A 23880-nucleotide genomic window follows, 5' to 3' on the forward strand; every position below is an offset into this window, starting at 1 on the left:
GTGCACTTAGCTGGTGGCCTCTAGCTGTCTGGGGGAGGGGGTGCTGAAAGTGCCCCTCCCCTGGCCAGCCTTTGCTCCCACCAGCCCTGCACCGCAGTGACTGGGCCCTCCCTTCGCTTTGACAGCGCTCTCTGGGAATGGCTCCGCAGTCCTTTGTTCCCTGAAATGAAAGAAACCCAGCTACAAAGAGAGACCTCAGGTAGCTTTTAAGGGGCTCAGCCGCCTGGGGCAGAGTGTGTTTAAGCTGGAGGCAGTTGTCACGGAGTGGAAAGGGGAGCTGCTGCAGCCCCCTCCCTCTCCACGCTCTCAGTCCCCCCAACACCCCTCCCCACTCGCCATCCATTGACTCAAGGTGTAACAGGCTCCTCCAAATCGCAGCCACTGGGGAAAAGCAATGAGAATCGACAGAGAAATGTAAAGCGGCTGTCTAGGGTGGTGTGGGTGGTGTGTGTGCCTGTGTGATGTGTGATGTGTGTGTGTGTGTGATGTGTGTGTGTGTGAGTGTGTGTGTGTGTGTGTGAGTGCGCTGCCCAGGGACATCACAGTAGCAAATGCATGCTGTTGCGCCCAGACTGACCTTTGAGGGGGCTGGGGGTAGATCCCAGGCACGTGCCGGTGCAGAGTCGCTAGTGGCTGGGGGAGGGGCGGCAGCTGAGTCTCTAACTCAAGTTAAGAGAGAGATTAATATATTCAATCCGCTCCGGGTAATTGAGGGAACAATTGGAGTGTTTTTCTAAAGCCCATAAAACGGCCTCATTTGCAAGGCGGAGCTAACCTGCTCCCCAGTCTCCCGACGCTCCGCAGTGGACCGAGCAGCCGCCCACTTCTGCCGGGGTGGGGAGGTGGGGGACGGCGGGGGGAGGGGCGCTACTTGGGGTCCAGGTGCCCAGAAACTGAATGTGCAGCCCCGGAGGGGCGCTGGCCCCTCTGGTTTTACCTGATCACCTCCCCGGTCTCCACACCTGTGAAATGGGACCAGTGGCACCCCCTCCTGCAGGGCAGCGGGGGAGGTGTAGCTGGGGTGGGGTGTCTCACCCCGCGGGAAGGCACCGGGTGTGGAAGGCCAGGAGCAAAGGGGTCCGAGCGCCCCCCGGAAATTAAACGGGCAGTAAAGTTAATGAGATCCGCATGCTTGCCACCCCCGGCTGGAAGCGTTGGACTCTCTCGGGCCACGGAAACCGCGTGCGCGAGCGAGTGAGCGAGCAATAAAAGGCAGAATACATTTATTTACAAGCAGCGCCCAGAGGATGGCGAGGACCCAGCGCGCTGGGGGCTCCGGCCGGCACCCGGACTAGGAACGGGGGGCGTGGGGGAGAGGGCGCGGAGGACAAAGGGAGGGAGAGAGACCGGCTTGGCACTGGGGGCAGCTAGGGGGCTGGAGGCGAGCCTTTGCCTCCGAGTCCCGGCTTCTCCATCATAAAAGTCCCCCGCCCCCGGCCGATCGGTGCCAAAGCCACAATCAGAAGCCACAGGCTGAGTGCGAGCCAGGTGCTTGACATTCGGTGATTGCTATATTCGCTTTTTCTTTTCCTTTTTTCCCCGCCTCCAGGGCAAAATTTTTTTTAAAGTGTTTTAAATGGAAGAAAGAAAGGGGGGGAACCCTTGAAAGAGTCGTTTAAAAGGCTCTTGGGGAACAGAAGCATTTCCGTGAAACAAAACAGCGATTGTTTTGGGAAAGGTAAACGCTGCGGGAGGGGAGAGGAGGGGAGGGCGGAGAGGGGTGGGGGCGGGGCCGCATCCCTCCCCCCACCCTCTCCCTCCAGACTCTTGCAGCTCCGAGCTGCGTGGGAGTATGCTGGGGCCTCAGGAGAAGAGCCCCAGGATGGCTCCCAGAGTTTGGGGGCAGGAATCCGTACAGTCATCTTTCCAGACATTTCTTCACTGGGAATTTCCAGCCCAAAGTTTCCCTCCTTTAAACAGAGACATTGTCCTGAGACAATAGGAAGAGGAAAGACCCCTGGGGGCCTCCCCCCCCCACACACACACACTCCAGCCTGCCCCTCCTGAAGACCTTGCTGCTGCTTTTCCGAGTCTGTGGGAGTGACCCTCAGCCGGAGGAAACCACTGTACTCAGCTAGGACAGGAACCCCACAACCCTGTCTGCTCACTGCCCTGCCGGTCACCTCGGGGAAGGAGGGGCTGTGGGCCTGCAAGGGCTGGCTGTAAGCCATATGGTCTCAAGGGGTCAGGAGGCCACAGGAGGCAGTGGCAGAGCTATAAATAAGTCTGGTGGTCTTCTGCCCAGAAAGGAAGCTGCCCAGAGCCGCCCTGTTGCTGGGTCTGGGTGTGGGGGGGGGCCACTATGTGGTGAACTTCCCAGCTAGGGGAAATCTCCCTTGTAGCCCTTGCCCACTTGAGGCTGAGTCCCTTGGGGCTCAGGAAGTGTCTGTTGTGACTGTACATGCTGGAATTATTGTGGGGGGTGGTCTCTCCCCACCCCTGGCCTACTTATACTTCACACACACACACACACACACACACACACACACACACACGGAGAAGGGCAGGCCCCATGAGCACACCTGAGTCATGCTGCTGCTGCTGCTGCTTAATGCCATCTAGTCGTTTCTGGTTCAGAGCAAGCCCCTTGTAGAACAGAACAAAACACTGCCTGCTCCTCTGTGGTCCCCACAATTCTTATGGCACGGCCCACTGTTGCCACCATGTGGGGCTCCATCTTGTCCAGGGTCTTCCTCTTTTTTGTGTGCCCCTCCACCAAGCATCATGGCCTTCTCGAGGGACTGGCCGTTGCTGGTAACATGTCCAAAGCTGAAGTCTCCCTGTCCTTGTTTCTAAGGAGCGTTCTGGCTGTACTTCGTCCAAGGCGGACTGATTTGTTCTTTGTGACAGCCCTTGCCACTTTCTGTACTCTTCACCGACACCAGAATCCAGTGTCCTTATTCAGTGTCCAACTTTCTTTTTTAAAAACTTATTTATTTATTTATTTTCAGTGTCCAACTTTCACCCCAGTAGGAGGCAATGGCAAACTCCTTGGCCTGGGTCAAGCACACTAGTCCTCAGGGTACCTAACACCCATGTTTTTCAACACGTGAAGAGATCTTGTGCAGCGGATTTACCCAATGCAATGCATCAGGCATTGGCATCTGAATCTCCAGGATTCGGGGGGTGATGTGACCAGCAGTGGCCTGGCCATTGAGAGCTATGTCATCTTTGGGCTATGAGTGGGAAGCAATGTCTGCTACTAGAGTTTGCATTGAGCCCTGAGCCCTGAGCCCTGGTCATGCACTGAGCCCTGACCGTGGTCCCAGACTGAGTGTGTGAGTGAGTGCCTGGAGATGTCTTTGAAAGGCTGCAGCCTGCTGTCCAAGCCCTCAGTCCACCCTTCCTGTGAAGCAGTCCAAAGGCCATCTTGAGTACTTTACATACACACTTCTGACCACGGAGCTGCCAAGGTGACCAGGACGAATTCTGGGGAAACAAAGAGAAGTAGTAGCCATGGTCAACTTCCCTGATACATTTGGGAAGGTCAGGGAGAAAGAGGCAGTTTGTCTAAGAGAAGGGTGGATAGGTCCGTTAGAGGACATGTGAAGGACACCTTAGCCCAGGGGTGCCCTCTTCAGAACTCAAAGGAGGAGTCATCCTTTCCCATTCTTACCTATTGGATTAACAAAACCCCTCCTGACTGTTGTGGCTGTGGAAGGAATGCACCTGCTGCCGAGTCGAATATCTGCTGTTCTTCTGAGATCCTGGGCTCAAAAATCAAACACAAGCCACGGCCATGGAATTGATTCTGACGCCGAGTGACCCCAAAGGAGAGGGTAGAATGACCTCTGAGCGTTTCAAAGCTCTAACTCTTCACTGGAGTAGAAAGCCTCATCTTCCTCCTGCAGCACGGCTGGTGGTTTCCAACTGCTGACCTCGCAGTGGCGTGTCTGCTTTTCCCTTTTCTATGTGCTGCATACATGGATAAAATGCGATATCGTGGCGATGATCCTCCTCTGGGACAAGACCCAACTCTGGCTGCAGACTAAGTCCTGACCTTGGTCACAGATTAAACCCAGACGCCCGGCGGGCCCAGACTGAGCTTTGCCTCAGGCTCCATAGTCACTCTTGATCATCACTTTCCTAATCCTCCTCTTCCTCCTCCCTCTCTGCCACATGCCCTGGACCAGCATCGGCCCTGGCAGAAGAAGTGAAACACGTTGCCTAAGTTGGAAGCTCTCAGTGGAATATGATTGTGGAAAGAGTGCAGAAGGCTGGGGATGCACTCCGAGGGAGGCTTCCTGGAGGAGGCAGCCTTCAACATTGACACCACGAGTCCGGAAAGCATCCATTCTTGGCCTGGGATTGATGTGGCTGAAGCTGGCCTGTTCCTCTAGAAGGGACTTCTCTTGGGAGACAGTCACGGATGGATGGCTTCTTGGGGGAGCTTGGAGGGGACATGGGGAGCTAATCACAGGGAGTGCAAGAAAGAAGAAAATGTAATATTGTTTTGTACAATCCTTCAATATGTTGTAGAAATTCTTTGATTTTGTGGTTCGGTTGTTACCTCATCATTTTGGCAAGAATACGAAACAAGTGATGTTTTCTGGGGGCCTCACCTCAGGTGCCAAACGATGTCCCTTTCTTCCATTGTTTTTAATGTTGACTTTGGTCACTGATAAGGTGCTTTCAGATTTCTCTATTGTGGAAGTTTCCTTCACAACTTTGTAGCTAATAAGAAATACTTTGAAATCATATAACATCCTTTGAATAAATACTTTGTGAATAAATACTTTGAAATCATAGTAACATCCTTATTCTGAATAAAATTTTTTGCCCATTGGCTAAAAAAAAAGAAAGAAGTAAATGATGTAAAAATTGATGGTGGTAATGATTGTACACCTCTTCTTGATAGGATTGAACTGTTGAGTTGTTGTATGATATGTAAATTATGTCCCGCTAAAACAGTTTTATTTTTAAAGAATGCACATCTCTCCCCATGCTTGCTTTCTGCTGGCTGTCTCTGCTAACAAACCGCCCCATCCCTGCCCTTTCAGCTCTGTTCTCCTCTCCTTTAGTTGAGAACCAAAGAGAGTTGGTGTTCAGCCCTTCCCTCCAAGTGCTTTATGCTCTCTATCCACAAACAAAGACAGGTGGGGGAGGGTGGCTTTGAGGGTCCCTGTGGCACTTCCCAAGGAGCTAGTCCCCAGGCCCAAAGGACAGCCAACAGGCCCCACCCCTCACTGAGAATCTGGTCTTGCAGTAGCTCCTCCTGCTGTGTCTCTGAGCCTCCAAATTGCAGCCCTGGAAAGACACCCTCTAAGTTCTCCAAGCTAAACCACTGAGTGATTGCTTGAGCTGAAGACACAGCCCCTTTATTCTCTAAAGGACCCCTCCATTGTCTGTTCCCTGGGGCTTCCTGGCCCCATTGTCAGGGTTGTGATTGCTGGCCCCCCAGGAGGGAAGTGATTTTCCGCTCCCTTGAAAGCCATTTTCTTGTCTGGGTGGAAGCAGACATCTGACACTTTAAGAGGGAGCATGGCAGGGAGATGATGGCTTTAACTGACAGAAATTAGAGCTGCGGCAGACTCAGCCATCTCACCAACCCCTCTCCCTGCAGCAGCCCCCTCCCTCGACTCCTTGAGCGCTGCAGTCTGGAAAGTCCTGCCCACGTGGTCCCCTGCTCTGGGATAGCCAGGGAGGGCAGGGACCTGGAAAGCAAGGACTGCTTCTCCCGAGTTTGGATGGATGAATTAATGAGGGAGTGAGTGGGCAGCTGAGTAAATGAGTGAGTGCGTGCGTGGGTGAGTGCATAGATGGGTGGATGGATAAAAGTTTCCCAAGTTTCCTGTCAAAAGTCATCTCCTTTGAAAAGGGTTTCTTAGGCTCTGAACCCCAGTGTGTGCACTCCTCCAAGCACCTGTCTTACAGGGCCATGTCTGATGCTAGATTACACCTGATCCTGCTGTGGGTTTCAAACACTATTTTCACTAAGGCAGCCAGAAAATATTGGCATTAAATGGCATAAGCACCCTTGGCACCCAGGTCCTAGAAACATGAAATTTACTTGCTCTACTAGATTCCACCTGGGCTGATTATGAGGCTTGGCAGACACACTGCCTGGTTGCTGAACTTCGTCATCTTGGGAAATTTTCCTACAGCATGGGCAAAGAGTAGTCCCCCTCACCTGGGCCAGAGGCTGCCAGGGCCCTGGCACAGGGCCGTAGTAAGCGCTGGATGGGCTTTGAGGTGGACATACAGATAGATGAGACTTCCGTCTCATGGGTCCTCAGGGTCTCCAGTGGGACCTTATAAGAACATGTGAGATTCAGGTTAGGGACTGACCCTTCTCAAGTCATACCCACCACGCAAACATGAACCAAACCGAACCCAAGCCCATACACATACAGACAGGTTAGTGGAACAGAACAGAGAGCCCAGAAATAGATTCACACAAATGCGACCAGCTGATGTGTGATGAAGGAACAAAATAATTCAATGGAGAAAGAAGAGCCTCGTCAACAAGCAGTACTGGAACAAGTGGACATTCAAAATAATCTAGACGCTAGATCACACACAAACTAACGCAAAATGTATTCAGACCTAAATGTTAAAGCATAAGCCTGTATAACTTCTAGAAGCTATCATAGGGGGAAACCTAGATGATGTTGGGGTTGGTCATGAGTTTTCAGATACAACACGAAAGGCATAGTCCATAAAAGAAATGGTAACTTGAATTTCTTGAAAATAATATGTAAAAACGTTTGCAACTTGGAGAACTTATAAGACATATCTGATAAAGGAGTTATGTCCAAGAGCGACAAAAAACTCTTAAAGCTCAATAACAAGAAAGCAAACAATCCAATATAAAAATGGTCAAGTAGTGGACTTTTGACACGGTGGAGAACTAGACAGATGCCACGCACGCTCTCTACAAAAAAGACACAATAAAGACCAACCAAAATAGACACAGATGATAATTCTGAGTTGGGGAGGAAAGGTTAGAAACGTGGATTGACTACCTATTAGGAGAAACTGACAAGAAAAGGTGAGAGAGGAGAAAGATGGGGAACTTACTGTTCAGTGGATTGGAGGCTAGCTTGATGAGGCACGGACATCTGGAATTTTGTACGTAGCATTCCATCCAGACAGCGACCTGGAACACGGGTGGCTAGCAACAAAAAAGCATTCTCCCTTGTTCCCACCCCCTCACACTTGCTCATCCAGAGCACAGATACCCCTAGTCCCTGCTCTGCCCGAGACTGGAGCCTGCACTCTTGGATCAGGTGCTGGGTGCACCAGCTGTGTCTGGAGGTGCACGGATTCCCCCTCATCAGACCAGCGGCATACATCGACAGTGCTGAGTCCCTGGCCCTCCATGACAGGAAGTAACTAACCTTCCATAATCAATGCCACCCCCACCCCCACCAGGCTCCAGGTGCTCCCTGAGGCTGAAAGAATTCCTTATGGGAGCAAACACCCTAAACTCTGTCACCATCGGAGCTGGCTGGAATTACGACTGGGTTAAGTGCCCTGACTCCTGCTACCACAGAAGCCAGCAAGAACTCCATCTAGAAACAGTGTACCGTCCTCCAGACCCTACTCTCTGAGCTCTCTAACAGGCACAGGTGCTGGCCCATAGCTGAGGCTCTGCCCACAACTTTTCTCCTTTGTTTTTCTTTTTTATTCCAATTCTTTGCTTTTTATTACCTTTATTTCTTTGCTTCCTTTTATGTTTCGTTTTTTCCCCGTTCTCTTGTCTCTTTCTCTCTTTTCTCTTATATTTTCATTTACTATTTTCTTTTCTTTCCCTTCCATAATCAATATTCCTAGTTTTGCTTATTGTATTTTAAAAATCATTTTATTGGGGGTCGTAACAACTCTTATCACAATGTATACATCCATCCATTGAGTCAAGCATATTTGTACATTTGTTGCCATCATCATTCTCAAAACATTTGCTTTCTACCTGAGCTCTTGATATCAGTTCCTCATTTTCCCCTTCCCTCCCTGCTCCCCCTCCCTCATGAACCCTTGATAATTTATAAATTATTATTATTTTGTATTGCTTATTGTATTTTTTACTTTCTTTGTTCTCTTATCTTTTTCTCTATCTCTATCCTTGTTTCTACTTTTCTTCTTTTTTAGCTATTGAATTCTTTTTCCTTGCTGTTGTGTACTCTAGCTTCCCTGCTTGTTTTAATACTTTTAATTATCTATATTTTGACTTTTTTTGTGTCATGTACCTTCTTTTTCTTCATTGGCACATGTAATGGGGGACAGAAACTCTGTACCTTATCAAGCCCAGCCTTCTATGTACCTATTTCAGGTATACCTACTGGGAGAGAACCACTACCCACTGGTCTACCACCAGATCAATGATAGATACCGGAAAACACCAAAGTTGACCTTAACTGTGCTGTCCAAATGACAGAGAACTGTTAACACACTCACATCCTCTATTAAGCCCATCAGGGAACAGGTGATGAGTGGCTAAGATCTCCCCAACATAAAATATCAACCAGATACAAATACAACACCATAAAATCTCTGAGATAACAGATGGTTCCAATCCACACAAAGAAACAAGATAGAGGGGCCGAGACAAATGACTAAATACATAGAGCCAGAAGACTTTTCTCAGAAGAAAATGTCTTGTAAATTCCCGATAAAGGATTCAAAAGAATGGTATGTAGGTACTTCCAACAAATTGAGAGAAAGACTGATGAAACTACTGACAAAATCAAGGAAAATAGGAAAAACTTGATGTATTCAAGAAAACACTGCAAGAACAAACCAACATAAATGAAAACTTATAAGGCACACAAAACAGTAAATATAAACCAGAAGATTAGTACTAAGATTTCAGAAATAGACAATGCATAGAAAGATCACGGGAGCAGAAATGAATTATTGGAAGGCCACATTAGTAAAATTGAAGGTAAATCTCTCAATACTGATCTGCTAGAATAATTTTTACAAAAACAAAAATAGTGGAAGAACATTGTATGGTGAACTATCAATTTCAGAATTTCAGAGCAGGAGGAAACAACAAAAAGCAAAGAGGAAATTGTTGGTGAGTTGTTGAAAGAAAATTCCTTGAAAGATGAGATCTGCGTTCAAGGATCTAACTGAACCACAAACAGGAAATTCCCCCAAAGAAAATCACCAAGATATGTCATAGTCAAACTTCCAAAACCAAAGGAAAGGAAAGAATTCAGAGGGCAGCTAGGAAAAAAGGGTTACCTACAAAGAGTAGTCTAAAAGACTAAGCTCTGATTTCTCAGCAGAAACCGTGCAGGCAAGAAGGCAATGGGATGACATATGTACAAAAATGGAGGAAAAAACAATCACCAACCAAGAACCATATATCTAGCAAAACTGTCCCTTAAATACTACATTGGTACATTGGCATTGGTACATTTCCAGATCAACATAAAGAAACTTACAAAAATGGAACGAACCTTACAAGAAATATTAAAGGAATTTCTTTGAATAGAAAACCAACATCACTAGACAACTTGCGCTTATGTTCATGATAACACCATACAGAAATCAGCCCAGATAGAGAACTATCTACAAGACTAGAGACCTACAAGACTGGGAAATGTGCATCCAGAGATATCAGTTGGTAATGAAGACCAATACATTGTACGGAAGGAGAATCGTGTACTGTGTTTCCCCGAAAGTAAGACATCCCCCGAAAATAAGATCTACTTACAGTTCTGCCTTGCGCTGAAATATAAGGCATCCCCTGAAAATAAGACCTCCCGGAAATAAGGCCTCCCTGATAATAAGGCCCCCAAAGCTACTGTAACTCTGGACTCTGGACCAGAGTGGCAGGCGCCACTGCGCAGCTCACTGTTGGCCACAGTGCAGCCAGAGCAGACAGAAAGTGCAAGGTCTCTTTTAATCAGAGAGCAAGTGCCGACGGACAAGCTGCCGCCTGCTGCTCGCTCTGCCCTGACGGAGTCTGGCTGACTCACAATTAGACAGTGAGTCGTGCAGGGCGGGAGGAACAAAAAGTTCTTGATACTGTAGGATTCACAGTTTGTCTGGTTATGCTGGTTTGTGATGACAACTACTACCATACAGTATACAGGTAATACATTTCCTTTTTTGTTGTTCGACAATAAATGTGTACCGTATGCTTCTTCATGGAAAAATAAGACATCCCCCTGAAAATAAGACCTAGCGCATCTTTGGGAACAAATATTAATATGACACTGTTTTATTTTTGGGGAAACAGGGTAGTTAAAGCAGGTTCAAGTGGAGAGGCAATCAAGTTGGACTGGTTTTGCCACCAAGACAATGCAGCCATCTCAATGCATCAGTTTGGGGCAAAAACCAGCATGCCTCTCTTGCCCCACTCACCTGATCTTGCTCTGTGTGACTTCTTTTTGTTTCCACAAGTGCAGAGGGACATGAAAGGACAGTAACTTGATGATTTAGAAGAGGTGAAGAAAAAGAAGGGGGAGGTGCTGTCAGCCATCCAGATAGGTTTGAAAAATGTTTTCAAGAGTGGAAATCACAGATTTGACAAATGTGTTGTGTAATAGAGCGTACTTTGAAGGTGATAAGGTTTTGTTAAAAACAAAACTAAACTAAATACAAAGCTTTGAAAAAATAATTAGGCTTTTTTGGGGGTATTGTATCCTATACAGAGCACTCCACACAAAACAACACAATACAACCCCCTCTCCCCCATGATGCACATGGAACATTCTCCAGGATAGACCATGTGTTAGGCCACAAATAAAGTCTCAATAAACTTCAAAATATTGCAAAACATCTTCTCAAATTACAATGCTACAAAATCAAAAATCAATAGTAGTAAGATCATGAGGGGAAAAAAAATCAAATACATAGAAATTGAATAACATCCTGCTTAAACACTACCGAGTAATAGCAAACCCAAACCCAAATTCAGTACATCAAGTTGATTCCATCGAGTCAGTTCCGACTCAGAGCAACGTGACTGCACAGAGTAAAACTTCCTTTGTGAATTTTCAAAGCTGTAACTCTTCATGGGAGTCACAAACCTTATCTTTCTTCCAAGGAGCAGCGAGTGGATTTGAGGCACGGACCTTGCAGTTAGCAGTACAACACACGGTCCACCACACCACCAGAGCTCCTGCCAGGTAATAGAGGAAATTGAAAAATTCCTTGAATCAGGTAAGAATGAAAGCACAATGTGCCGAAACCTTTGGGGCCCCGCAGAAGCAGTGCTCAGAAGACAATTTATAGCAATAAATATACTATGCATCAAAAGAAGAAGAAAGAACCAAAGCCAACACCTTTATTCAGCATCTTCAACAACAAGAAACAGAGCAGTCAAATAAGCCTACCGCTACCAGAAGAAAAGAACATTTAAAAATGATAGCAGGAAAAAGCAATAGAGCAAATGAACAACACAGGATGTTGGTTCTTTGAAATGATTAATAAAATCCACAAAGAAAAGTTTTAAACACTGTTGCTGCTGCTGCTACTATTACTACCACCAAAATAAAAAAAGAGAGACCTACACAAATGGAAGACTAGATCGTGTTCATGGATAGAAAGACTTCACAAAATGAAAATGTCAATAAAACCCAAAGCAATTTATAGATACAATGCAATTCCGCTCCAGCTTCCAGCATCATGACTTAAAGACATGGAAAAACTAATCACCAACTTTATATGTAAAGGAAAGAGACCCCAGATTAGCAAAGCACTCCCAAAGCACAAAAAGTAGGAGGTCTTTTACTTTCTGCCTTCAAAACCTACCACCCCCAAACAGTCTTGTAATGCAACAACAAGTACATAAAACAATGGACCAGTTGAGAACCCAGACACAGACCCATTCACCTACAGGGACTGGATCTTTGGCAAAGGGAAGAAACACATTAAATGAAGAAGAGTTAGTCTCTTTAACAAACGGTGCTGGCAAAACAGGAATATCCATTTGCACAAGAATGAAACAGGCCCCACGTCTCACACAATATGCAAAAATGAAGTCAAGATGGAGCTAAGTCCTACATGTAACATCTAGAAATATAAAAGTTACCAATGAGAAAACAGGCACACACATAGAGTCCCTAGTACATGCAATAATACTATCAAACATAACAAATAAAAAATACACACATAGCAGGAGACAAGCGACCTAAAAATTAGGCACGAGTACCAAAAAATTTGGCCAAAAAAGAACCCACACTGGGAAAATATTTTTGCCAATGGTATACCGGACAAGGGGTTAACGGCTACAACTTTATAGAAAACTTCAACCAAAAAACAAAAGATAATTCAACTTAAAAATGAACAGAAGACACGAACAGACACGTCACTAAAGATGACTTTCAGGAAGCCAACAAACATCTGAAAGAATGTTTACAATCATTGGCCGGATGAGAATCAAAACTGCAGTGAGATACCAACATACCCCAGCATTATCAGCAAAGTGAGAAAAGCAAACCGCACACACACACAAAGTAACAAATGTTGACAAGGGCGTGGCGAGATTGGAAGCCTGATTCACGGCTGTGGGACTGGAGGACAGTGCCACCGTGGTGACCTTGGTATTGTGCCCCTTTGGGAAAAAATAAAAGGGAAAACAGAAATACTGTATGAGCCAGCCATTCCTCTCCTGGGTATATGTGTCCTGGAAAAATTAAAACTATGACAAAAATAGCTAGAGATACACCCAAGTTCATTGCAGTCCTTTTTACAACAGCGAAAAGATGGAAGCAACCTCAATGCCCATCAGTGGAAGAATCGAGAAATAAACTTTAGTTCCTACACACAATGGGGTGCTATGCAATATTAAAGAATCAAACACAGGGGAGGGGGGAGCGGGGAGGGAGGAGAAAATGAGGAGCTGATGCCAGGGGCTCAGGTGGAGAGTGAGTGTTTTGAGAATGATGAGGGCAACCTATGAATGTGCTGGACACAAATGATGTATGTACGGATTGTAAAAAGAATTGTATGGGCCCCTAATAAAATGATTAAAAAATAAAATAAAATGAAGGAGTCATTAGTTTGCAAAATTCAAAAAGAAAAAGAATCAAACACATTGTGACATGCTGAACCTGGAGGACATTAAGCGTGGCCTTCTAATAAGAGAGACACTCGGAACGTCTCCTCCCTTTTGTTCCTTGCCCGACCTCTGTGCTGAAACTGTGTCTGCCTCCAACGGAGGAGCCCCTGGGGGGCTGCTAATCAGGGAGCCGTACCCATGTTCCGACTAATTTTGGACCCACTAAGCTCTGTGCCCACCAGCCTGTGATCTCCTGCCTCCTGCTTTTCCTTTCTGCATCATCGACCTGCTGCTATGTAAGTCTGGCTAGCATCAGACCCATGGACTTGAGTTAGACTGAGCTGGGACACCGTCTTGATATAAAGCTCCTCCTTTGACATGTCTGAGTATCGCCCCTTTTGTTCCTCTAGACTACTCGGTTTAAGACCCCGTGAGATACAGGGTTCTGCAACAGTGGGAGTCTATGAGTAGGGGCTTGGATAGATACAAAGGCTCATAGGTGGGCCAGGGAAAGTGGGAATACACTCATGAAGTGTCCCGTCCTGCGGGACATCAAGAATGTGGACACCTGAAAGAGAGACTGGGAATGAAGATGGGCAAGGGAGCGAGAAATGGAGGCAAGACAGGAATCTGATCAAGCCTTGTTTATTGAGCTGAGAGCAGAGGTTTAAATAGCCAGCGAAGGGCGGGCACCATAACGTCACATGTAAATAAGATACAGCTGAGGTAGCCAATAGTCGTGCATCTCCAAATAAGGAAGAAATGGCGGGCAACTGTTCAAACAGGTAAGTATGCTAATGAAGCATTCCTGGTGAGCCTGGGGGGAGATGCCATCAGTCATGTATTGACCAATCATAGCAGCTGCTAGTGAAAGATCACCAATCCTAGCAAGGGTCAGGGCAGCCACCCTCTGGCGGGAAAGGAACAAAGGGCAGAAAAATCTCTGGGCAGTTTGTATGGCGAGAGTAAATTCATGGCTAAAATCCAGGGTGGGGAGACACGCAGCTCCCTACAATGAAGGAAGACGGACTTGCCAGAAGGCATTGTATATGTCTATTTAGTTTTGCTGCAAATATGTCCATGAATGCAGCGTCCCGTTGCATGTTATGAAAACTTCGTACACATGACCAATCACCTTGAGAAGACAAGTTGCTGGGCCTGGGAGAGCAAGACCATGGTCTTGGGGGACACGCAGGTGGGTTGGCATAACAAAATTCACAAAGACAACGAGGTACATCTGCCATAGTTAGGTTTTTGTGTGCCAGCATGGCTCCAATAGGAACATGTGGGCGGGGTTTAGCCTGTCAATCAGGTCACAGTTGATTGGCGGGCAACAGAGATCAATGGGTCTGCTAGGCCAGTCTCTTCCTCTTTCTCCCTGGTTGCTGGCCACACACACACACTCTCTCTTTGCTTTCATCTTTCGGGTGACGAGCCACGTGGAGCCACACTGAGACCTGAGAGAGCCCTGGAGAGGCTTCCACCACCACTGGATCCGCAAGACTTTGCTCCATTGGCCTGTGATCTTGCTGCAGTTTGCATTGTTGCACATGCTGCGTGTTTCTGAAGAGGGATCAATGGACTAGCATCAGACTTAAGGGCTAATATGAGACTTACAGACTTGATCTGGACTGGGATGGGACTTTTCTTAATGTACAATTATTCTTTGAAATAAAGCTTTTTCTTACACATAGATGAGTGTCTCTGGATTTGTTTCTCTAGTCAACCCAGCCTACCATGACATCCTACTTTGGTGAGTAGCTACCAGGATTTAAAAGCTTGTAACCAGCCTCTTAGGGACAACTAGCGGTCTCTCCTTGTCTAGTGGTGATGAACGAAGCGTGATGAACGCAGAAAGACACTTGGAAATAATTAATCCAATAGACTGGTGGACCACCAAACATCAGTCCCCACAATGCCGAGACCGGAAGAACTAGATGGTCCCTGGATACTGCAGATGAGAAGCAGTGGGGAGTAACATGAAAGCGAACTAAAAATCACAAGACAAACCAGGCTGACTGGGTCAGGGCGTGGCCGGCGGGGCTCCCAAACTGTGATCTCTGTATGAGTGGAAGTGGATGCTCCTCCTCGTGAGAAAAAATCCACCCTTTAAGTTCAAAAGGGTGCACTTACTCAAAGAGAAAGTTCAGAGGGCGTTTGGAAAGGAGACTAGAAAGCAGGAACTACAGGGAGGAAGTAGGGTAAGTGATAATATGTGGAATGGGACGGAAGTGAATGAGTTGGATCGAAATGTATGAATTGTTGAATGGACCACTCTACCATGATCTGCTCTGTAAACCTTTCCCTAATTCATAGTAAAACTTTTTTCTTTAAATTGGAAAAAAAATCCAATGAGCCAAGGGAGATATGCAGGTGGGAAATAAGCATGTGAAAAGATGCTCACCATCGGCTGCCGTTAGGGAAGTGCGGCTCAAGACCATGATGAGATCCCACTACCCACCTAGTCCAGACAAAGACCATCCAGTCAATTCTGAGTTTCACAAACATTGACAACAACAAACGAGGGAGAGGAATGGAGCAACGGGAACCCACATTCCACGCTGGCAGGAAAGAAAAATGCTCCGACCACTCTGAAAGACCATCTGGAAAATTCTTATAAAACTAACCACTTGCTTTCCCATCCCACCCAGGCTTCTCATGCGACCCACCCATTGTGCTTCTCAGAATTTACCCAAATGAGTGGAAGATTTATATCCATACAAAAACCTGAAGACCAATGTTTATAGTGGCTGTATTCATAATTGGGAGAAAGCCTTGGCTTTCTACTCCTGTAAAGAGTTATCGTCTCGGAAACCCGCAGGGGGGCAGTTCTACCCTGTCTTGTGGGGTCACTGTGACTTGGAATTGATTGGACGGCAGTGAGGCTTTTGGCTGGTTTCCTTGATAACTGACACACCCACAAGTGGAAGCAACCAAGATGTGCATTAGTAGGAGAGTGGCTAGAGAAACTGGTATTATTCAGTGATAGACAAACTATGGAATATTAGTCAATGACACAAGGAAATGCACTCTTACGCAAGGAAAAGATAGGAAGGAACCCGTCCGTACTGCATACTGAGAAGTTATGCTGCCTGATCAGTGTCAGATGGGGCCTGTGTTAGCCTAAGTACTTTAGAGAAACAAATCCACAGAAGCTCGTGTATAAGAGAGAGTTTTATATAAAGGTTAAGTGCGCATCAAGAAAACATCCAAACCCAGTGCTACCCAAGCCCACAAGTCCAACATTAACCCAATAACCCAAATGTTCAACACCAATCCACAAAGTTCTCCTCCATCTCACAAAACAGACGCCATGATGCTGACTGCAGGAGGAAAGCCGAGTCAGTGAAGGTGTAAGCATCTCAGTGCTGGCAGGGGTCTCCACACGGCTGCTCCAGCACCCAGGGCTGCATCAGAGTAGGTCCATGTGGTTTCTCCTCAGGGATGTCTTGCCGGAAGTGAGCCTTGCCAGCAGAAGCAGGGAACTGACTAAGGCAGCTGCACCCTGGTCCGACCATCAGAAAGCAAGAGACCCAAGAACTCGAAAGGCAGGGCTCAACTGGGCTGTTTATCTCTCCGCTCTTCAATTAACCCCACATGTGTTTATCGGCCAGGTTGGCACAATAAACTAACTACCTCAGGGCCCCAGACAGGCTTATCAGAGAGGTGGAATTCTGTCTTGGTGAGGGGATATAGTAGGGGATGCGGGGAGCATTTACCTGTAGCTTGGGGAGCTAGGCTCTGGTTGGTCAGGCCCTGGAGGACAGTTGGAAGCTGGTGGCCTTGGGACCCTGTGTACATGGAAGGCCATGCTGTAGGCCAGGCCCTGGCAATGGTGGCCTGTGGGGTCTGCGATGGACCCCAGCAGAGGCCAGGTGCCACAGTCGCGGTACAGGTCCTCGTGCTCCTGGGGGGCGAGGTTCATATGGGGCTCGTCTGGACATGGGTGGATGGGGAAGATGGTCTTGCCCACCTGCCAGGCTGCTCCTCCTGAGGCCCTGTCCATCCTTAGCATCTCCACCCGCAGCCTCATGTCATAGTGCCCGACATTCTTGCAGAGCCCAGGTGGGGAGACATGGGGCTCAGAGATGGGCTCTGGCGTCTTAATGCTTCCTCCAGGGTATGGGGGCAGGGCAGGCAGGACCCTCAGGAGCCCAAGGCTGCCCTACCTTTGAGCCTGCCTTGAGTTCTGGCTATCTGAGGCCTGGGAGTTGGTCTCCCAGTGCCTTCCTGCGGCTCCTCTTCCAGGAAGCCTGTCTGGGTGGTCTAATCATCTAGGCTTGGGTCTGCTGCTCCTTCCAGCACCCCGGGGGTGAGGGGGGACAGCCATTCACCCTTCCCTTTACGCATGTGTTCATTCTACAAATATTCATTGACCACCTATTATGTGCCTCCTAAGCGTGCGAAACCTGGACAGTGAATCAGGTGGGTGGGAGAACTGGTGCATCTGAATTACGGTGTCGGCAAAGAAGGGGGGAGAAATGACTGACGGTGTAAACCTGACTCTGCGCCTGCTTGGGCATAGAACAATCTGGAAGCCCGTGTTTTCCCGCCTAGTCTATCTGGATTCCGTGAGAAGTGAAGACCACTGGGGCCTCGCACCCAAGCTTGGATTCGGAGCTGCCTCCTCGTCCTTGGTAGGCAAGGCAGGTGCCCGGGGTGCAGGGGCAGCAGTGTGGGAGGGGCTGACACAGCAGGAGGGTGAAGCTTCAGTTCCACTGAGCAAATTCAGACCCTCCATGGCTTTGAGCTGAGAGCCCTGCCCATTTCACAGATGGGAAATGGGAAGTACAGGGCAGCACAGTAGGACTAGTCCCTACTCCTGTCTCAGAATTTGCTCTTCTCCTAGCATCCTCCCCAACGCGGCTTTCCAGACGTGTCAGCCCCAGGAGGGCTTTTCCCTGGGTGGCAGTGGCCTTGCAAGCTGGAAGGAGCCCAGAAGAGGTGGGGAGGTGAGGCTGGGGGAGCAGCGGACTGCCAAGATCCTTTCCTAGGCTCAGCATGAGAGGCCTAATGAAGCTCGGAGTGTTCTTTCTTCTCCTGAAGAATAGCCACTCAGAGACCCCTGGTTTTGTCTGGAAGAGCCTGTGCCTGTAATTAGGCCACCCCACAGGGCCCCCTTGCTGCTCCCACAATGGCTTCTTTCAGCCTCCACCAGCTGACGCCCCCACCCCCACAGCTCCCGAGGGCCCTTAGACCTGTCCCCAAAGATCCAGCCCCCAAGCCTGTGTTCAGGGCTGAATCCTGCAGGCGTGGCCATCTGTGTATCCCCTGTCCCCATGGGAACAGGAAGGCTCCGAGATGAGGGGTGGATCTGGACCTCAAGCTTCCTGATTCTCAGGTCAGTGCCACCGTGTCACTGCCCCCATGCTGCCTCCCTTCAGCATCCACCCCCTGCCACCACCACCCCCCCAAGACAGTGGGACCATCTCAGATTCCCTTCAAGTGCAAGGGCCCAAGACAGGCAAAGTGGCAGCACAGGACCCTGCCTCTCTCCAATACACAGACGGGAAAACTGAGGCCCAGACCAGGCAGGGTCACTCAGCCAGGGCAGCATTTGAAGGCCACTCTTGACTGCACTGATGGCTGTGGTTAGAGTTGGGGTGGGACTACCTTGGAATATTCCTCTCTAAGTGTGAGCGGCTGTTACCCCCGCTCCCTACCACTGCCAGTCCCATGCCGCTCTTCTCCTGGTCTCTCACTTACTCAGGGAGGTCGGGAGTCATCCCTGAAGACCTCTTGTAGCGGTGGGCAGAGGGGAGCTTGTCCCACAGCCCGCCCGCCAGGCTTCCCTCGGAGATAGAGCCCCTGGGGCGGCAGAGGGGAGAGGGAACTAGCCTTCCTGGCAGCTGCATTGACCTTTGTCTTCTGTGTGTCCAGTCAGCAGGCTGCTCAGCTGGGCTCTGAGGACTCAACCCCTGACACAGCGTCCTGTCCAGGTCTGCGAACTCTAGGGGTTCTTTGACAAACGCCCGTCCTCCTCCAGCAACAGGTGACAGACCAAGCAGAGCAGGTAATGGAGGAGAGAGGGTGGGAGCTGGCAGGGGCAGTGCCCAGGACAACCCAGGACCGGATGGACCAGGGACTGGGATTTCAGTGGGCAGGGACAGGCTAGGAAAATGTGCTTTGTAAAACCTTAGGAGAAGAGATGCAAACTTTACAGCCCGATTTAGAGAGAGAGAGAGAGAGAGAGAGAGAGAGAGAGAGAGAGAGAGAGAGAGAGAGAGAGAGAAATCTAACAGCAAGAGAGAAAAACAGAAAGGAAAAGGTGTGAGAGACCAGAGATGAAAAGAGCTAGGTGGTGACAGAGTTAGAAAGAGAGACAGGAAAATGGAAGGTGGGCAGATTGAATCACACAGACAGAGGCTGAACTACAGATCGGTAAAAGAGAGTGACTCCGTCTGATGGATAGGAGCAGGTAGGTAGGTAGACAAAAAGAGATAGAGAAGTCAAACAGACAGCGCCACCACGGGCACCAGTGGACAGAAGTTCTGCTGGGTTCTCGCCAGAAAGGAGACCGTGGATGTGTCCTAGGGCTAGCCATTTGGCATGACCCACGTTGGGAACATCCCGCTGACTCGAGGTCTGGGCCCCCAATCGCAGGTGAACAGAGCACAAGCTCTGAGATGAGATTTGGGGGTTGGGAGGGCACCTTAAGTTGTGGAGGGAGTCTCTCACCAAACAATCCTGGCTGAGCCATAGGCTCCAGCTTGCCGAGTGGTCTCTCTGGACCTCAGCCTCCCCTGGATGGAATGGAGAAGAGCGGGAGAGAGGGAGTCTCTGAGGTCTTCTCTGGGTCTGGGATCTATCTTTGCAGGAAACTCCCTGCTCCCTCCTATCTGAGCACATGACCTCATGGCGTGCGATAGGTGCCTGAGACCCAGCCATCACAAATGCACCCCAGCCAGCTGGAAGGAGGACAGGTAGAGAAGCCACTAGCTCTGAGGCAATGGCTGGGAGGTCGCTTTTGACCTCCTACCCAAAGGTGTCATCTCCCAAAGGCCACAGGCAGAGGTCAGACAAGCCTCCACTCTCCATCTTTCTTTACTATTCTGATGCCAGCCGTTCCTCCTCTGGCACTTTCCTCTTCCACCAGAGTCCATCATTTGCTGCAGTGGCCATGCAGGACACACAGACAAAACTCACAGTGGCGGGGGTGACCACAGTTCGAAGTCAGGAAGCAGTAAGGATACAGACACTGGTCCCCAGCAGTCTTCAGCCAGCAGCCAAGTCGCACTCTGGTCCTCAGCCTCCCAACCACATGTTCCCTCGATGTCTGCCTCTGTGGGCCAGGAAGCTTGTCACGGTCCCTTTGCTCTGTCCCCTGGTCTTTGTGCCTGGGTCCCTGGTGTTGACCTCCGCCACTTCCAGCAGAGATTTTGAACATGCTCCACTGTAGGCTCTTCTGCCTTGATGGTCCTGGGAATTCTCTCTGGTCCTGCTTCTGAGGTGGTTCTCTTCTAGCCAGGTGAGTGGCTACTCAAACCAACCAATCCCCTCCCTTTGTGTTTCATGCACCCTATTTGCATAGTCCCACCCACTCCTTTGGTGGGCGTGGCAGAGCCACTGCTAGAAGAGCTACAACCTTTCTTTAAGAAACACCCAAGAGATCTATTCAACACTTTCGTCTCCGGGCTGCATGGAAGAGCGCTGGGAAATGAGCAACAAAGAATCAGAGACAGAATCCACCCCACACAGCCCCCAGGGCTGCTGCCTTCATAGCTCCTTGCCCACAGCAGGGTTCTTCCCGCTCCCTTTTGTTGTTAGAACATTTTTTTATACATACAAGTTGTTTTTTTCTCAATAGGCATTTCAAACAAAAATAAACCCCCGTTCAGGCAAACCCATCACTTCCTGGAATCTGCCTGCTGTGAAAATCCCACTGTGAGCCTGCCTTTTGCTCTTGACTATTTACACTCACGTAGGCCCATCACATAGGCTCTCAGGGTACAGCGCTCACATTCTTGGGGATCATCACTGGATTATATGGATGGAAGCCTTGGTAAGTCATGCATTAGGCAGCTGGCTGCTAATCTCAAAGTCAGCAGTTCAAAACCACTAGCTGCTCTGAGGGAAAACGATGAGGCTTTCTGCTCCCCTGAAGAGTTGCAGTCTTAGGAACGCACAGGGGCAGTTCTACCCTGTCCTATAGGGTCACTGAGTTGGAATCGGCTTTCTGGCAGAGCTGGATCCATGGGCATCAGGCTTGTTGCTATCACAGACCTCCTGGGCATCTTCTCAGAGCCCCGTAGACATAGGAATCCCTTGAAGGGGGGGGGTACTAAAAGTGGACAAGAGGCATTTCTTTCTTTCTGATCTGGGCTGGACCCTTTCTCCCTGGACGCCTCTTCTTGGTGGGACCACTGGCAGTCCCACTCCGTCTCCCCTCTGCTTGGGCAGGTGTGGTCCAGGCCCTGGTCTCACCTCCAGGCTCTTTACCAGCATACATCCTGGGTTGCCACATATCCCCTGATGGCACCCCCTTTCTCTTTGAAGGAGGAAGCAGCCCCCTACCAGCCTGCCTCTCCTGAGACTGTAGGGTCCTCTTCCTTCCCCCACAAAAGAGCCCTGGTAACTCAGGGGTTACAACCTCTGGCTGCTAGCCTCTAGGCCATCAGTTGGGAATCATGAGCCGCTCCTGGGGAGAAGACGGGCCTTTCTGTTCCACTGGAATCACAGTCTCAGAACCCACAGGGCCGGTTCTCCCCAGTGCTACAGGCTCACCAGGACTTGGCACTGACTCCATGGCAATGAGTCTGGTGATTTGGATTTTCTTCTCCCCACTGGCCTCCATACCCACCACAGCGCCTTAGGGCACTTTCCTTGGTCTTGTTCACTCCCCTCTCAGGTACACACGTCCAGTAGGAAGGGGAGGGGAGATCCTGGGGGTCTGGGAGCTTGCTTGGGCTCAAAGATGGAAGACCAGGTCTGGCTGGTCTGGAAGGAGCGGCTAAGCTCTGGAACTTTGGCCTGTTCCTGGGGAGAAGCCAGGCTGTGAATGTTCCCAGAGGAAACATTTGGGTCCCAGCTGGAATTGGGTTCCCAAAGTGCCACGAAAGTGCGACAAATCCCCAGTCTCCTCCCACCTGGCAGGGCTGCAGCTGGGCTGGTCTGATGGGCACTGTCTGCTGTCCCAGTGGGTGTGTGTCCCCCCTCCAGCTTGGTGCAAATTGCCCGCAATGCTCCCCTGCTCCCCCACCTCCCCGTGATGGATGGTGACAAATGAGGGTTGGCAGGGGGCTCCTGAGCCAGACCCTGGCCACAGCTGGAGAAGCTCAGCCATCAGTGCCTGCACAGAGGTGACACGGAGGGCCAAGGGGATCAAGTTTCCGGGCAAATGGCTTGGGGGTGGAGAGGCTCCAGTGTCGGAGACAAGCCCCCTGTGTGGGTTGTGGGAGGTGGGGGTGGGATGGGCTCCTCTGACCCTGGGACTACTGGCATGGAGGGCTAGGGGTGGGAGGAGGGGCAGGGCCCGCTCTGGTGGGAAGGCGGGAACTGCTTTCCAGGAGTTCAGACACCTTTTAAAGCAGGTGCTGCGGAGGACCCAGCCCACCACCCATCACTCCTCCCCGGTGCCCACCAGAGCCAGGTCCAGGGCTCCAAGGAGGAGGCCCGAGTGGCTGGGACCATTCTGCCTCCCTGCAGGGCCTCCCCAGTGATCAGGAAAGAAACGGGAAGAGACCCCGGAGGGACAGGTCAGGAGAGCTGCTTGGCAGAGGTGGAGCGAAGCAACACCTGCTTCAGGCCAGGTAGGAGGGGAGCAGGGCAGACACACCTGTGGGGAGGGCATGAGGTGTGGCCCCCAGGCAGGAGTAGGATGTTCAAGACCCTCCGGGGGCTTGGGGGCTAGAAGGAGCTCCATGATTGAGCGGGGCCTGACTGCTCATGGGCAAGAGATGGCTGGTGGGCCTTGCTATGTGGCCTGCCAGGAGAGAGGACTCAGGGCATCTGCCTGGGTTAGGGAGGGTCCTTGATGAGCAGGGAGGGCAGCCTGAAACTGGTCAGGGAAAAGCCAGAGCTCTAACGGCTGAGGGAAGCTTCAGGACCATTGGGTCAGGAAACCCGCTGCAGCATCTCGGTATCACCAGCCTCTTCTTGATTGCCTTCCTTGATGAAAGTAAGAAAGCCACCTTTGTCCTAAGCTCCCCCTCCTACCTGCCCTCCTCTGAGTCAGTTACTGTGTCTCCCTCTGGGAAGGGAAGATTTCCTTGCTCCCCCGGATCGACTGTCCAACGTCTCCTCACCAGTTGTCCCCACATGTCACCATCCCTCCATCCCTCATGCAGTGTTGAGATCCTCAGTGAAGGGCGCATATGAACGTGTGTGTGTGTGTGTGTGTGTTAAGTCAGCCGATGGTCTTCACCCTCTTTCTGCGTGCCAGGACCAGGGCTGGGGACAAGTTAGCAACCCAAAGCATTGCTTCCCAGAGGTCAAACTCCATCTAAGGCTGATGTTGGGCACCCGGGGAGGCGGGGAAACCCTGGACAGACACCCTGAGGTCCTAAGCCGGCAGGGGTTCCACCTGCCCTGGCTGCTTATATGAGGACCCACAAAGGTGGCCAGGCAGCAGGCACTTTGGCCATCCCCACTCCTCACCCCAGTGCAAGCAGGGTCTTTGGAAATACCCGTTTGGTGTGGTTTTCTGCTGTACTGCTGTGGGTTGGAGGGGCTTCTGAGGTTTGGGGGTGTTACGGCAGCCTGGGGTGTTGTAGAAGTATTGGGGGCCAAGAAGGCACTGTGGCCTTGCTACAACTACTCTGCCATATTTTGACCATCTCATTTGTCTGTGGTGTTGGCTCGGCTGGTGGGAAGCCCTGCTACTGAGCTGTGTTAGAGGTTCTGAGATGTTGTTGGCGTCTGTGGGTTCCTGAGGGGAGAATGTTGAGACCCTAGGGGTCTTTTGGATGTTGCTGAGATTCTAG

The 23880-nt window shown here is 49.8% G+C and overlaps 1 protein-coding gene across 1 annotated transcript in view; it reads right to left on the bottom strand.

Annotated features, from left to right (window-relative positions):
- The window catches only part of CCDC33 (coiled-coil domain containing 33), a 134372-nt gene extending 112965 nt beyond the window's left edge, over nucleotides 1-21407 (bottom strand). The window contains exons 1-2 of the mRNA XM_075535561.1: nucleotides 21383-21407; nucleotides 16699-17071 (exon numbers count right to left, since the gene is read on the bottom strand). Of these exons, the coding sequence (XP_075391676.1) occupies nucleotides 16699-17071; nucleotides 21383-21407 (398 nt within the window). The remainder of the gene's footprint in view (nucleotides 1-16698; nucleotides 17072-21382) is intronic.
- Nucleotides 21408-23880: the final 2473 nt, after the last annotated feature.

Source organism: Tenrec ecaudatus, chromosome 17, assembly GCF_050624435.1.
Source record: "Tenrec ecaudatus isolate mTenEca1 chromosome 17, mTenEca1.hap1, whole genome shotgun sequence".
NCBI lineage: Eukaryota > Metazoa > Chordata > Mammalia > Afrosoricida > Tenrecidae > Tenrec > Tenrec ecaudatus.